This window comes from Diabrotica undecimpunctata, chromosome 6 (assembly GCF_040954645.1).
Source record: "Diabrotica undecimpunctata isolate CICGRU chromosome 6, icDiaUnde3, whole genome shotgun sequence".
In the NCBI taxonomy this organism is placed as follows: Eukaryota; Metazoa; Arthropoda; class Insecta; order Coleoptera; family Chrysomelidae; genus Diabrotica; species Diabrotica undecimpunctata.
In genome coordinates this window covers 160,560,570-160,576,297 of record NC_092808.1, presented here as the reverse complement: position 1 = coordinate 160,576,297, position 15,728 = coordinate 160,560,570, and the positions used below count along the sequence as shown (strand labels likewise).

Below are 15,728 nucleotides of genomic sequence, written 5' to 3'. Positions count from 1 at the left end.
ACTCCGATTATGAGCTACGAGGTGAGAGACTGATAATAGTGACTGCAGGTGGATAAAACCATTTTGTAAATAATGCTTGTTGGAAATTCAAATTAAACACAAAATCAAGGGACTATCACAGTGAAATAAATTATGAAAATTATAAAAAATGGCTTTAGGAAAGGTTTATTCCCAATCTTCCTCCACGAAATGCATTACGTATCACAACGTGCAAGCTAAAAATGTCCTAATATGAGTTTAACGAAAACTGTAATAAAAAACTTGCTGAGATGACGCAATCAACCTTTTTGAGAAGTTATATTAAAAATCGAATTTTACAGCATTGTAAAAAGCCATAAACTCAGATTTAACCTGTATGAAATTGATAGAATATTGTAATAGTGACCACTTGGTGTTAAGGCTGCCTCCTTATCATACAGATCTCAATCCCGTAGAATTAGTGTGGGCACCTCTTAAGAAAGACGTGGCCGAGAAAAAGTTGACTTTGACTTTAGTTGTGTGAATCGTTTTTGCGATGACTTTTCTTAAACATTTTCAAATGAAGAGTAAAAAACACGCTAAACGTTTCGAATAGATTTTTATGGAAAAGGAACCTGTCGTAGATTTAGTTTTTGATTAAATAATAATTAACCTTCAGAAAGACAGTAATAGTGATTTTATTGATGATAATTCTGAGTCTGATGGGGATTTTTCAGGAGTTGAGCCTCTTTAAACATTTTTCTCTTCTCAACTACTACATTTTCTCTAAGTTTTTGTTTTTTTATTCTCTGTCCATTTCTAATGCTCTATGATAACAGAGAAACTACGCGGGATATAACTACTAGGGAAAAAAGAAAAAACTTTCGATTAGGTTAAGAAATACTCCCAACTAGGAGTAAAGTATGACAGGAAGCAAAATAAATGGTGTAGAACATAAAAGAGAGAAAAAAGTTGACGTTTCGATGTTCACGTCCGATATCATTATCAAAATTTCGAAGTGGAAATCTAAATGCTAAAATAAACATTTTTTTATAAAAAAAGCAATGTTTTTTATATTGTTTAAAACACAAAATATATGATTTAGACTTAAAATATGTTTTTGTTGTACAATTTATATATAATATATTTGTACAACTTTACACTACAAGAAAATATATGTGTGTACTCGCTTATTTCGTGGTTTCTGTTTTTACTCATTTATTTAACCCTTTTACTTTATTTTTAATCCTAAATTTTATAAACATATTTATAAATACTCCAGTCGTCTCCATATTATGTAATAATGTCAGACTACATAATATGTAATAAATAAAAAATAGCAGTAGATGAGACATGAAAAATAAAATATTAGTAGATGAGACATCAAACAAATTTGTACTCACTGCCAACAAATACATCTCCAAACTGTTGCTTGTATTTTGAATTTTTTCCATTGAGGAACTTCGGTTTAGGCTTGCAGTGGGAGACAAAACAAGGAGCATCTGGATGACGAAATTCCCACATAGCTTGCCATATTTTTAAGCCGTTTTCGAGGCGAAAATTTTGAAAATCTGATTCCTTTAAGTTATGGCAGATTGGCGCGAAGATATAGACAAAGAGCTACAAAAATAAAAAACTAATAAATTTGTAAATTTTAAACAAAAAAGTTGTTTGAAGGTTTTATTGTTTGTATAGTTGTCTCAAAATACGATTATAATTGAACAGTTAATGATTTACGTACCGTTATAGTTGGTATTGAGAATAAATAATAGAATGGGGACAAATGGAAAATTCCTTGTTCAAAATCTTCGTCCGCACATTCGTCAACTGCATCCAGAATTATCCAATGTAAAGTATAGAGTAACTTGGTCTCCACTGCTCCCAAGTTTTGTATATTTCCGTCTCTCATTCTAAAATAATAAAGACTTATTTATATAATACGTTTTCGCTACAGAAATTTTATGGTGTAAAACTAATTCCAAAATTGTATGTCAAAGCTCAATTATGTTGATATAAGCGCAAAGTACCAACCAACTTACAACTTAAAGAGCTTATCAAAGAAAATAAATAGTATAACCAGCATAGTAAACGGCTACCGCAGACGTTGTGACTGATGAAACTTCCTTTTAGAAAAATGCAAAAACAACTAATGAAAGTTCTGGGTTTTCTTTAACTGGAAGTGATATGAAAACGGTATATATCAAAATATATCTGAATGAGGCGCTCTCAGTGTGGAGAAAAAAATTCTGCAATATGGTCATTCCAATCGAAGACTAGAAATTGTACATGATACACTCTGCTGACGACCAAGCCAATCTAGCTAAAGACTAGAGCGATATAGACTATATGCTTAGAAAACTGGAGGAGTAGTACACGAAACAGGGCCTTACATTTAAAATACAAAAAACTGAGTATTTAGTTATAGGAGAAAAATCAGAAAGCCTACAAATTGAAATGGGAACTATAAAATCAACTGAAACCTTTAAATACTTAGGAGTCCAAATAACATTAAAAGCAGGGAGTAACGAAGAAATACATTCTAGGATTCGCCAAGCAAGAGCAGCCACTAGACATCTACACGGACTATTGTGGAATAATAAAATAACAAAAAAATAAAAGAAGAATTTATAAAACAGTAATAGAAAGTATTGAGTTGTACAGTGCCGATTTTTGGGAAATCAATCAAATATACAAATCAAAAATTATGGATGAGGAACGTAGACATTAGAAGAGAAATGGAAATTAACCTAGACATAATAGATACTATCGAAGCCAAAAGACTAAACTGGTATGGACACCTGCAGAGAATTCCTGAAAATAGATGTCCAAAAAAGATAGAAAAATGGACTCAGTCCACTAGAAGAAAACGAGGTAGACCAAGACGGTCATCGAGAAAAAATGTCGAAGATGCGATGACGGCCAGAGATTTAAAAATTGAAGATTGTTTTGACAGAAAACGCTGGAAATTAGGATGCGAGAAACGGGGCCAGCTGGAGAAGACTCGCTTATTATAATATATATTTTATATATCTATTCTAATAACGGAGGAGATATTTTAACGGACGAATATACATGGATCATTCAATGTTTTTAGATTTTAATGTTATCAAATGGGTGAAAATAACAGCTGCCTATAAATAATACAAGAGGAAGAAAAAGACATCGATTGAAAGATGATTTTTTCCATATTAGTTTCTTTATATTGTAGATCTGAACTAAAAATATTTGTTAGGTGTCGAAAATTTTAAAAAGCGCTCACTCTGCTATAAATATTAACTTGTGCGCTATGCAGGAGATTTTCTATAGAAATCGACTATCTCCATAATTTTTGTTCATTGAACATCAGTTAAAACAAAAAAACAATTTGTAGCTACACATACAAGAAAATTTAGACAAAAGCGGGTGAAAAAATTATTCTCATGCGCATATTTACCTGTTATAAAGAATAGACGCTACAGCATGCATGACATGTGGTAAAGAAGCCTGAATTAGACGCCATCTTGGAATGGACTTAATGGCATCAGTTAAATCTGGTTTTAAACCCGATTTTATGTTTTGAACTAGAACTTTTTCAAAAGATTTACAAGCTTCTTTTAACTCCTGAAACATCAAAATAAATGAACCAATGTATACAATGTATTAAGTCAATTAAAAAATCTAAAGAAAAAGGTTGGTTAAAAAAATCATAAAAAAAAATTAACGTAAATCATTGTGCTCTTAAATACGGGTAAAAAACCGCCACATTGGCTGAAATCAACTATCGTTGCAAAACACCAAAAAAAACACCATATTTGTGGCTAAGAAACTGAAACATAGATTAAAAACATTTAACAAAATTTGAAGAAAGAATAGAAGACTTAATTTGGTTTCAAAAGTGGCTTAGAAACACGAGGGGCACCTTTTTTTTAGGAAGCTGGCGCTTCAAAAGTATTATGGCAAAAGTGAAGTCATCTTTATTTGCTTCATTGATTTGATCAAAAGTCATTGGACAATGCAGGATATGAACTATTGATACAGATATTGATATTGATACAAAATCAAGTCAATAATACCATTCTATATAATGTATATGAAGGGGAAGCTAGTGAAGTATTGTCATTAATGTCAGAAAATCCACCTACAATAGTGAAGGCATCCAGAATTGGTAAGTCATTTTCGAGCAATAAAAATGATGTTGAATTCAGTGACACAGTTAAAAACCTAATGAAAAATTGTTATAAACTTAAAGAAAGACAGTTTTTCCTAGCTTTGGCTTTACTCCAAAAGAAAAGGACTGATACAACTTGCCTCAAGCTAAGTTCAAAGACCGTAAAATTAAGTGAGAAAATGTTTTTGTTAAATAATCACAACCGAATTCCCAGTGCAGTGTAGACAATAGAACCCAAAATAGGACCTTCCCCTGGTATTTCATCTAAGTCAATCCAAAACAAAAACTAGAAACTTACTATCAAAATGTACGTGGATTAAAAACTAAAATAAACGTACCTTAAACAAATATTAGCAAAAATAATGATTTTGAGTTAAAAAAAATTAATCGAGTCGTAGAACGGGTTAAAAAATTCAAATAAGTTAGAGCTTTCTTGAGCAACAAATAGGACTGTCACGTAGAAGTGAAGAGAAGAATAGTGGTGAAAAACTGTCTTTGGAGAATTTAGCAATTCGGCAAACTCCTCATTCCTTCGTAAAATTCGTAGGTCTCGCCTACGAATCTAGGTCTTAAAATGTTACACATGACCCATCCTGATATACTGAATTCAGACCTGGTGACTTGAAGCAAAAATTCTGAATCGTGTAGAAGCTTTCGAAATGTGGTGTATAAACGCATAGACGTGTCATATCGTATTACACCAAAAAAAGAAGTTTGGTTACACAACGTATACGAATAAAACTCACTCGAATTGGTTTTATTTATTAAAAAATTATGGTCTTTTTAGGTAAAAATATGTACTTACGTGATGTCCTGTACTGGCGTGTTGGCAAAACTAAAGAAATATTCATTTAGTAAAAATTGTAAAATATTTATAATAAATATTAAAGTGTGATCTGATGTTTAATAGAACTACTCGTTACAAATTGGCTTTCGAGCAAAAGTAAAATGCCGCTTCTTCCAGCAACGCCAGACACAGACTCAGTAATTGGTGCCATGACAGGTACGTCTTGGATACATTGCCTGTCCAAGGATGAAATATATCAGCCTCAGTATTACATACCACGATTTTTTATAGTAATTTACATACAACAGAACAGATTTTTCAATGTAATTTACAGAGAGAATAACCGAAGAGGAACCAAATCTGAATAGAAACCGGATAAGAACTGAATAGTGACTGCAAATGAATATCGCAAAAATACTACTGGTAAGATGTTCAAACAAATAGCCCACTATGTTAAAAACTGTAAGAAATACCTTTAGTATAAAACACCGCAGATACCACCAGCAGTAAAAAAGCCTTGGCATACTGTTTCAATTGATTTAATGTGACCATTCCCAAGATCTACAAAAAAAACATTTGCTTATCAGTCATTCAAGATCGGTTTATGAAATGGGTTATCATCCAAAGGATAAAGATCACACATAGAAATCTGTACCATAAACAATATGTATGCTACATTTTTTTATCAAAGAGAAGGGTGTGTAACGATGGCATCGCCAACGCTTACCGCCAGCTTGCCATCTCTCTATTCGCACGCACTTCAACCGACAAGCTACCACTGCCATCGATGAGCGTTGAAGATGGAACACTGCTAACGATATAAGACGCTGTCCCCTGCAACTGAGAATCGAGTTCAAACCGAAGAATTGATCTAGTAAGAACTCTAACCACGATCCTTTGAGTATTGATCAAAGGCCAACCATCCTGGGAATCCAAGCTAGAGTACTGATCTGGTAAGAGCTCCTAACTTTAGTCCTAGTCCAAGTCACCAAAGATCAACCGTCCTTTCCGTCGACTACCAAGTATTGATTGATCATTTTCCACTCCTTGATCGTATCGAGTAGTAATCCACTGGCCACTTTTAACCTAGAATCACTATTGATTAGTCTTCTCCGGTGTTTGGGTATTAACTAATACATCGTCCTTTGCTTCAATTATCCTAGTACCGCCAATTTTTTTTTTCGTAGATATTAACAGCAGGATCGTAGCGCTGCCAATTTTATTATATTGTGAAGTTAATTTTATTTTGTTATTTATATTAAATATATTTTAATTTAGATTCAACTTGTGTTTTACTGAGTCTGATGTCTAGTAAAGTTACTCGTCACAAGTGAGATTTAAGAAACCTAAGAAAAATGTTGAATTCCAAACAAGAAGTACTTACCATGCAAGAAGCCTCATGAAGTTTACCCAATTTTGGACGCACAAATGGTCTAAAATCATTAAAAGTATTGTTACATGTTGTATGAGCTATAAGAGGAGACAAAATATAACAATTATTAGATCTTAGATATAGAAAAAAAGCATGTCATCACTTAAATCAAAATATCGAGAACTGAGTTATTTTTGTTATAGGTCTTTCCATATTCCGGTCTTTTTTCAAAAATCTGTCGGGGTTGCAATCTGATAAATTGTCGATTTACCACCTCTGAACAGAGCCATTTTCGTAATATTCGTTCTACATATGGTGCCCTAGAGTGGCATAGTATTGTAGAAAATACTTTATATGCTGCATTTACTAAGGAAGATATTTGGAACAACCCAATGCAGCGATGGTTCGTGGAGAATTAAAATGAACCACTAGCTGGATAAACTAATGCAGAGCGCATATATATTGTTAGATTTGTAAAGTCACAAAGACTAAACTGGCTTGGTCACCTAAAAAGAATACCAGATAATCGAGCTGTAAAAGTAGTCCAGAGATGGAAGCCCCAAGGAAACAGAACAAGAGGAAGGATCTTAAAACCATGAACATCAGGCAGTGGCGAAGGAAAGTATCCGACAAGGCAGAATGAAAGAACATTGTTAAGCAGGCCAAGACTCACAAAGGGTTGTAGTGTCATTTGAAGAAGAAGAAGAAGATTTACAAGCGTAATTCCTCTGTGGTTAGAGCATTCAAAGATATCTTCTTTTTTGTGCATGGAGCAAAGTATTCCAATACTTCAGTGGAAGGGATTTCTGTGTCCATATTTCTTTTATGAGTTACTGTAGTTCCATTGTGGTATCGTGGTCACCTTTTTTATATAGTTTAATTGGGAGATTATTTATTACGGGTGATTTGTTTCTGGCTAGTTTTTTAACTGCGTCTTAAAGTTCAACAATCGTTGGTGGTTCTTCTTCTCTTTCATCTGTTTCGCATACATCATATTTTTCGTCTTCCAGATTTTCTTCTTCTTTCTCTATATTAAGTACCTGGTTAAAGTATTTCACCCATCGATTTAGTACATCTTGCCTTATTCTTAATAGGTCACACTGAATGCCCTAAATTTTTTCTCTCTGTTAAGGTTTTCTATATATTTAAGTTCTTCTAAATCTTCTAAATTCTTCCAAATCGAAGCAAATAACAAGACATTCAAGGATTCAACTATATAAAACAGTCATATTACCCGTAGTGATGTATGGAAGCGAAAGTGGACGATAACAAAGGCAAACGAAGAGCGACTGCGTATTTGGGAAAGAAAATCCTAAGGAAGATCTTTGGGCCTGTGCTTGATGGGGCAACAAGGCGATATTGGATAAGATCTAACAAAGAGCTCAAAGAACTTCTAAAGAAAGAATAGTAAGACTGGTATAGGAAGAAGCTTTTACTGGATAAAGACTACGTTTACGACCGCGACTCCGGTGGAGAGATAATATAGCAGTATGGTATATGGGCGTGGGGAATTGGATCGAGCTTACCCAAGACAGAGACGAATGAGGGCATGTTGTTAAGTCGATTAAAACCCACAAAGGGTTATAACGCCAAAGAGTAAGTTAGTTAGTAAGTAAATAAATGCAGACAACTGAGGGAGGACTATGATCAGAAGTGGACACTACAGACTGAAAAGAACTCAATCGATGTTTATTAATATTTGCTTCAATTTAAGTAGCTGTGACACAAAATGCACTGAGTATTGGTTTATTTTCAATTCTAAATATAATATTGATTGCAATATAATACGATAGGGTGAACTTTTAAATCAAATTAAGTACACTAACAGTTTGTGTATATTAAACAGCAATAAATAGATGAATGAAGAAAATTACCATCAAGAAAAATTATTATAGTGAATTAAAACAATAAATGAAAAGTTTAACAAAGAAAAATCAACGCATATTGGAAAAAAAATGTAATAACAAAAATAAATGAACAACTAATTCTTATGTGGACAGTTTAATTGGAAATATAAACTAAGTAAGAGAGAGAGCTATAACGCAGTCTAATTTATAACATTAGAGTATACTCACCCAACTTGTTTCCACAAAAATATCTGTATGGGTATTGGTAAAGCATTGTCAGCTAAATGTATCTCGGCAGAACACTTTCTTTCAAATTCCACCATCTCAACAAATGTTTCTTACAAAATTCAAACACCTAGCACTCAAAAATGGATCTTATTTTATATTAGCCCGTTCCTAAAATAAACCGCAACATTAAATCCTTAACAGAAAGTGCAAACACTAGTCCTCATACACTTAAAAGTGTTAAGTCCTTATACCTATATACATGCCTATAAGCCTAGGGCGTAAAAGCAGACAATTCTTGAAATAACTATTTTAATAATCTTATTAAATTATTTTTAAATTAGGGTATCGGTAATTTATCGTACACCTAGTGCGATACTATTCTAGAGCACACAGGTAGCATATAATGAGAGAAAAATGAATATTCTAGAAGAACTCTACTCTTTGGTTTAGTGAGTTTCATGTCAGGCATCAATATATAAACTGAGTCGCACGCCGCTATTTTATTAATTTTAGTTAAGCTGCTAATGTTAAACTGATAATTTTTTCCATTCAACAAAGCACGCAAAGCATTTTAAATGCTTTTATATTCATTACAGCTACTGTTGTACGATCTTCCAGTATAGTCGAAGTAACATATATTAAGTTATTACTTATACCTTAAGTAGGACAAGCGTTTTAGTTGGGAAGCAGTTCGTTACTAGAGTATAAAGTGTTGTTTGCTGTAATATAATTATTTTAAATAGTGATGTGGCGTCCTTGGGGCAATGTGGTTGAAATATTGCGTAAGATAACAACACTGATTTTGTAGAAAGTGCCAGTGTCAGTGCCGTTCTAAATGTAATTCCTAAAGAAAAGTACCCGTATAAAAGATTTGAATGCATGTGCGATGGCAATACAATTAATGAAACTAGATAATGCTCTGTTTTCAGCATTTGCAATTTTTCTCATACCTTATTTTATCTCCTTAAAAAGACAAAGAAGTCTTATGAAGTGATAAAAACTTATAGACAAAATATAGGTTAAAAAGTGATCAAATACATATATTATAAGTTATCACATATACTGTGAGGGCTAAAATAAAAGGAAGGCCGACAAATATCCAGAAAGATGAAGTAAAAAATATATAGTCAACTATATTATGCTATGGTTAAAGTGTTTAACCCCGGTGGGTAACCCGGTGCTGACGTATCGTCAGATCATATTATTGTTATTGGTAAATTTAGATTCAGATTTTAAAAGTTTACAAAGAAAAATAGTAACAAAAAATGTGATATAAGAAGACTAAAAGATAAGGAAACAAGGACAGAACAATCAGTGTAAATGGTCAACCAATAGAAAGAGTAAAAACATACACCTACCTTGGTACGAACGTCAATCAAAATTGGAACCATTTCCTAGAAATAAAATGTAGGCTAGAGAAAGTAAGATGTGCATTTCAAAAAATGGCTAAGCTATTCAAATGCCATGATTTATCAATACCCATAAAAATCATATTACTACAATGTTATAACTTTCCTATACTATTGTACGGAGTTGAGTCGTGGACTCTCACATACGCTACCTGCAAGAAAATTGAGGCTTTCGAAATATGGCTTTGTCGTCGAATCCTGAAGATATCCTATATCGACCACGTTACTAATCAGGACGTTTTATTAAGAATTCAACAAGAAAGAGTCGTTAACCATAATTAAAATAGCCAAAATCGAATATCTCGATCACATCATGAGGAAGAGCAAGAGATATGAGTTGCTGCAATTAATTCTACAAGGAAAATTGTAAGGAAAACGAGAACCAGGAAGGCAAAGGATTTCCTAGCTGAAAAATACCTACGTACATGGTTTAACACAAAAACCACAAATCTTTTCCGAGAAACAGTTTGCAAAATACAGATTTCAATGATGGTCGCCAATATCCGAAATGGATAGGCCCTACAAGAAGAAGAAAGTGTTCAAACAAAGAATTACTAAAACTATAATCCAGTGAAGTAAGTTTTTCTCGAGACTTTGCATTAATTTAGGTATCTAGCAGGATTTTTTACTAACTAAAAATATTAAGGTAATAAATAAATAATAACTTTGCCCTATTTTGTAGTTTTCAGAGTTATAAAATTAATTTGATAACTTTTAATGTTATAAAAGACAAAACTTTAATTCAAATACTTCCCTTTTTAAGTTTTCTTTATATAGGTCTTTATTAACTAAAAAATATGCTAGATATCTGGATTATTCCAAAATCCCAAACATGTTTTTTTTTACTTTATTTCTCTATAATATTATAACTACAGCAGAATCAATGACATCCAGGAAAATGATAATAAAACATAGAGATAATAAAACGATCTTCTAAGACTTTTAATGCTAATGTTCTAAAATTGTCTTTTTCATTTATCCAACAATATAAACATCTGAAATCAAATATATAAACATAAATCTGAAAATTATTACAATTTGTAATAATTATGTATTTACGGCAATTTTCAGTAATAAAGTACTAAACATCTTCTTACCTTTATAAAAAATCTTAAACTACTCTACTAACCAATACATTTTGAGCTTTATATCACAGACCTATTACAAACAGCAAGTGGAAAATGCTACGTAGCGGGAAATAGCATTTTCCATGTTTTCCATCTACTCCGTTCGGATTCTGTGCGAAGGATGTGATGTCTCAACTCAACTATTGATTGTGAAAATCTGCGCGTGATCATTGGGTTGCAAATAATTCAGTTTTTTAGTTGAACTTTTGTTATCGCCGTTATCAACCATTTCACAAAAATGAATGAATTTTAAAGTTTTGAATTCACTTTTAACACAAAATGTATGAAGACATTTGAAGATATACGATAAGAACTTTTTTGTTAAAAAAACACCTAAACTATTAAGCTATTTTAAACGCCTGTGTTTAAATCATAATATTTTTCTACCAATTATCTAACTTCAACTGATTTTTCTTGTTTTACTTGTAAACTATATTTTGGTATTATACCAGGACATAACTGGTCCATATTTCTATTTTTTTTGTGACTATTTATATTTTTTCATGTCATGTCGATAAACAGGAAAGCAGGGCAACCTGTTTATTTTACTACTAATGTTGTTGAAAGTAAACTAATTATTTATGAACTTGTCTACAGGTGGATGTTTTCCAAAGTTGTCTGGTTCTAGAACGTGTTTTAAATAGCTTAATTCTTCAATACTCTTCCGGTTTAAGCCATAATGTTTTTCTAACAATTTTCTAACATCAACTGTTTTTTCTTATTTTGACGTGACAACGTCTTAAATTAGGTTGTAGCTCGGAGTCATTTAAGAAAAAGTGTAACGCTCGCTCACGTCTGTTACAGTGAGTCACCGAACGAGAGAGAGGCCCGCCGGACCGGCGAATGCCTTGCGTCTCTCTCCCACTCAAACATGATCGGTCCGCTGCGCGCGGCACTAGAGAATTAGGCGCGTTGAATCGCTAAAGTTGGATTGTAAACATTCTTTATAGTTTAAACTTCAATGAAAATTATTAACTGTGTCTAAAGACATATATGATATGAATATACATAAAAACATAATTTTGTTTTCTTAGGATTTAACATTTTGTCAGCACATTATCTCAAATTCACACTTAAATCAATATGTTTTTACTATTAGGTCTGTTCAATGTTTGTTCTTTACACAAAATTCAGTCTATACTTCATATTTATTAAAGGCGGTAAAATATACATTACAATTCAGTTGTTTATAAACCACTTTCAAAGCATAAAGAACCTTTTAAGCTTTGTTTATATTATTTTGTGTATATTAATTGAGTTAATTGGAGTAGCCCACTTTGATACAAAAATACAGTCAATTTATGGATATTTGAAGGTGACAATCTAAAAAAAGCTGATTTCCTCCCATGCATTTTATTAGAAACACTTGAAATTTAAAAAAAAATTAAAAATCGTAAGATGTAAGACCTTAATCGTGAGATCGTGAGATTTGTCTTCAATTCGTGAGATCTCACGATAAATCGTGAGGAGTGGCATCACTGAGTGCTTAGATTCGTCATTTACAACAACTACAACAATAAAGGTAAATAATTGTACACTAATATTTCATTATCGTAAACTATGATTGATTGATTAATTGTTAGATTGACACAAAAGTTGAGAAACTGAGTTTATAGGTTATGTCATACTATTGACAAATGTTGATAGTGTTAAGTAAATTATTAGTTTAAATCACTCTGCAATCAATCGTAATTCAGTCGATTGAGAAGAAACAGCGCGTATTGCTAGTCAAACATTTAAAATAACAAATTATAACTTCTAACCTGTCAAAACAGGGCGACCAAACAAACGAACTAAACCGACCAATCACCACGCGCGGAGTTAGAATTTAACTGTGTTTAGCAAGAATTTCAAATTCCAATTTTAGTAAATGTTTTAATTTTCAACTTTACCATTCACATTTACAAATTTTAATTAATTTCAAATTTATTTAGCAAAAATTTGAACCTTCGATCTGAATAAGTGTTTTTATTTTCAAATTGATTCTTTAAAATTAAAAATATTAAAATATATATAATCAGAAGTGAACGTCACATAACATTATCTGTACTTATTATTATTGACGTGACAACGTCTTAAATTAGGTTGTGGCTCGGAGTCATGAAAAAGTGTAACGCCCGCTCACGTCTGTTACGATGAGTCACCGAACGAGAGAGAGGCCCGCCGGACCGGCGAATGCCTTGCGTCTCTCTCCCACTCAAACATGATCGGTCCGCTGGTACGATGCTATTTCTCCTATCATCGTCCTATCCTCAACAAAATCACTCAAATAGAAATTAGTTAAGTTTAAGTTTACATGTACAATGTTTTAGTAAACAAAATATATTTCTATAGTTAAAATTTGTGCAATTCTTATTTTCATTCAATTCCTTGTTCCTATTGTGCAATTTAATAATATTCATATCAATAAATATTCTACGGAGAAAAAGACGTTGTCACGTAAAATCTTCGCCCGTAAAACCGACTTTACAGGCAACCGATTTTTTTTTTTATTAACTTTATTTTGGTATTATACCAGGACAAAACTGGTACATATTTTCATTCTTTTTTTGTGACTGATTTAGATTTATTCATATAGTGTTGATAAACAGGTCCCCCTGTACTACCTCCCCTTGGTTTTTTGAGCATTCGACATTGACTGTATAATTGTAAAGACAAAGTTGTCTATTATGATAACAAATTTAATCCGGAATATTGGAAAGAGGTAAATTTTTTTGGAGATTAAAACAAAATGTTATTATATCTTCTCGGGTTTTTTTTTTCACCAAATCAAAAAAGGCTTTCGTTTGTAAACTTTTTTTGGCCATTAGAATAGATCTTGAAGAAATCTGTTTTTTACTTTTTATTCTTAAACTTATTTAAATATAAGTAGAGCAAGCATCTGTGACAGTATGTTCAAATCTTAGATTAAATTTGGTGCTGAAAAAAAGTACATATTTTTTTTGTGGTCAAAAAATCGATTTACCAAGAATCTGTAGGTCGTAGAAAAAATGTTGCAAATAAAAATGTAGCTGATGTAATATAATTTTGACCAAAAATTCTTATTAGCACTTTTTGTGTAAAATGAATCGTTCTCTCAAAAACAACGCTTGAGGCGAACGTCGGTTTTGAATGTCAGTTATGCGTGAGAAATCAATTTTAAATAAAAATTTTATTAACTCAACGGTAAAAACTCTATACCTTTTGATCAGAGTGTCCCATCGACAAAAATTGAAATGCATTTTAATGCATACTATTTGAAGACATGTCACAGAAACTTTTTTTGTTAAAAGAACACCTAAGAGACACCTTGGTTATTTACAACTAGTCACAAAAGATTAGACTAACGAGAAAATTTTTTCTATTAACAATCTCAAAAGTAATGTTAGTTGAGTTCTCCGCAATGGTATTCCTTATTTTTTTTTAAGTAGCGTTAACATAGCACTTACCATGCACATGACTTTTAGACATAAACCGTTTGCACTAACTCAAAAGGTTTTACACTAACTTAAAAGGTTTAGTTCTTTTAAGTGTTCTTTCTACTCCATGCTATTCCAGGAGTTGAATACCCTCTACGTTTAGATGTTTATGAAGTTTTCATGCTGCTTTGCAACTACTTTAATGCCCTCTTCGACCATTTCTACACTTTTGTTTCTATCTAGAGCGCTACTTCTTATGTACCATGGCGCATTTACAATGTTCTGGAAACTTTGAATAATTTTGATGTTACTGGCACTGATATAAGAGCTCTATATGACCATTAGATTAGATTAGATTTAGAGAGGTGGCCTTTTGGTCTATTTCACTGCGACCTTTTTAGATTTATTGTCGTCCTCTAGTCCTAGATAACATTCTCTAGCCTAAACCTTTTTATAAAGTCTAGTAGCTTCGAGATTGTACCTTCCATGTAGCTATTTACCGGTGGATTGTCTTCTCCTAATGCAAAAACCGCGTATTTGCCAGACTGTCACAATGACATAAAATGTGCTCTGCTGTTTCTTCTTCTAAGTGACAGAATCTGCACAGGTCATCATCTGATAATCCCATCTGCGTCAAGTGGGCATTCAGCTTACAGTGCCCTGTTAGAACACCTACTATGGCTTTGATTGTTTTTTCGCCTGTGCTTATTAGATCTACCGTAAATTTTGGCAAATATTCTGTAATGAACTGTTTCGCCTGTCTTTGTCCTGGTAAATTCCTCCACCATTGCAGAGATTTGTGAGCTACCCACTTCCTTGTAATTGTTCTTGTTATTGACTTTGCAACGCCGCAGAAGGGTTCTGGTCCAATAAATGGCATTGATGAGCCTTGTTTGGCCATTTAACCTGCTTTTTCATTGCCCTTACGAAGCTCGTGCCCCGGTACCCAGGCTACCGTAACCTTGCTACGGTCTCCTAGTTTATTTAGGACACACATGAAATCCCATACTAGCTTAGAATTGACCTCTACAGAATTGGGTACCTTAAGCGCTGCCTGACTATCTGTCAAGATGGAAACTGAACAGAACGTTCTTTCCTGCCTTTTTATTTCTTCCAAGCAGTGATGGATTGCCGTTATTTCCGCAATTTCTGACTATTTGTTTGAGAATAAATATGGGATATAAAGTGGTTCTTATTTTTTGTGTTTGATAAGAGTTTGTTGTGTTCATGATAAGATAGTTATAAATATGCAGTAGTAATTTTTTGGCCAGCATATCTATTTTTGTAATAAAATATACTAAATCTGATTTGGATATTGGGTTGTGTTTTTGGATATCTTAGTCGCATATTCCAGTTCGGATGATGTTATTCTTTTTTAGTAAATAATGTTCTTCTGAAGGTGTACCTGGGTATATGTTTATCAACAAAAGTTGGACGTAACTTGCAGAATATCTT

General features: G+C 32.7%; 1 protein-coding gene across 3 annotated transcripts in view; it reads right to left on the bottom strand.

Moving 5' to 3' along the window:
* The window catches only part of unc80 (unc80, NALCN channel complex subunit), an 87,124-nt gene extending 76,125 nt beyond the window's left edge, over positions 1-10,999 (bottom strand). For all 3 annotated transcript variants that reach the window (XM_072535961.1, XM_072535963.1, XM_072535964.1), the window contains exons 1-7: positions 10,846-10,999; positions 8,340-8,507; positions 6,277-6,325; positions 4,911-4,940; positions 3,392-3,558; positions 1,700-1,868; positions 1,362-1,578 (exon numbers count right to left, since the gene is read on the bottom strand). In XM_072535961.1, the coding sequence (XP_072392062.1) occupies positions 1,362-1,578; positions 1,700-1,868; positions 3,392-3,558; positions 4,911-4,940; positions 6,277-6,325; positions 8,340-8,434 (727 nt within the window). In that variant the 5' untranslated portion in view covers positions 8,435-8,507; positions 10,846-10,999. The remainder of the gene's footprint in view (positions 1-1,361; positions 1,579-1,699; positions 1,869-3,391; positions 3,559-4,910; positions 4,941-6,276; positions 6,326-8,339; positions 8,508-10,845) is intronic.
* Positions 11,000-15,728: the final 4,729 nt, after the last annotated feature.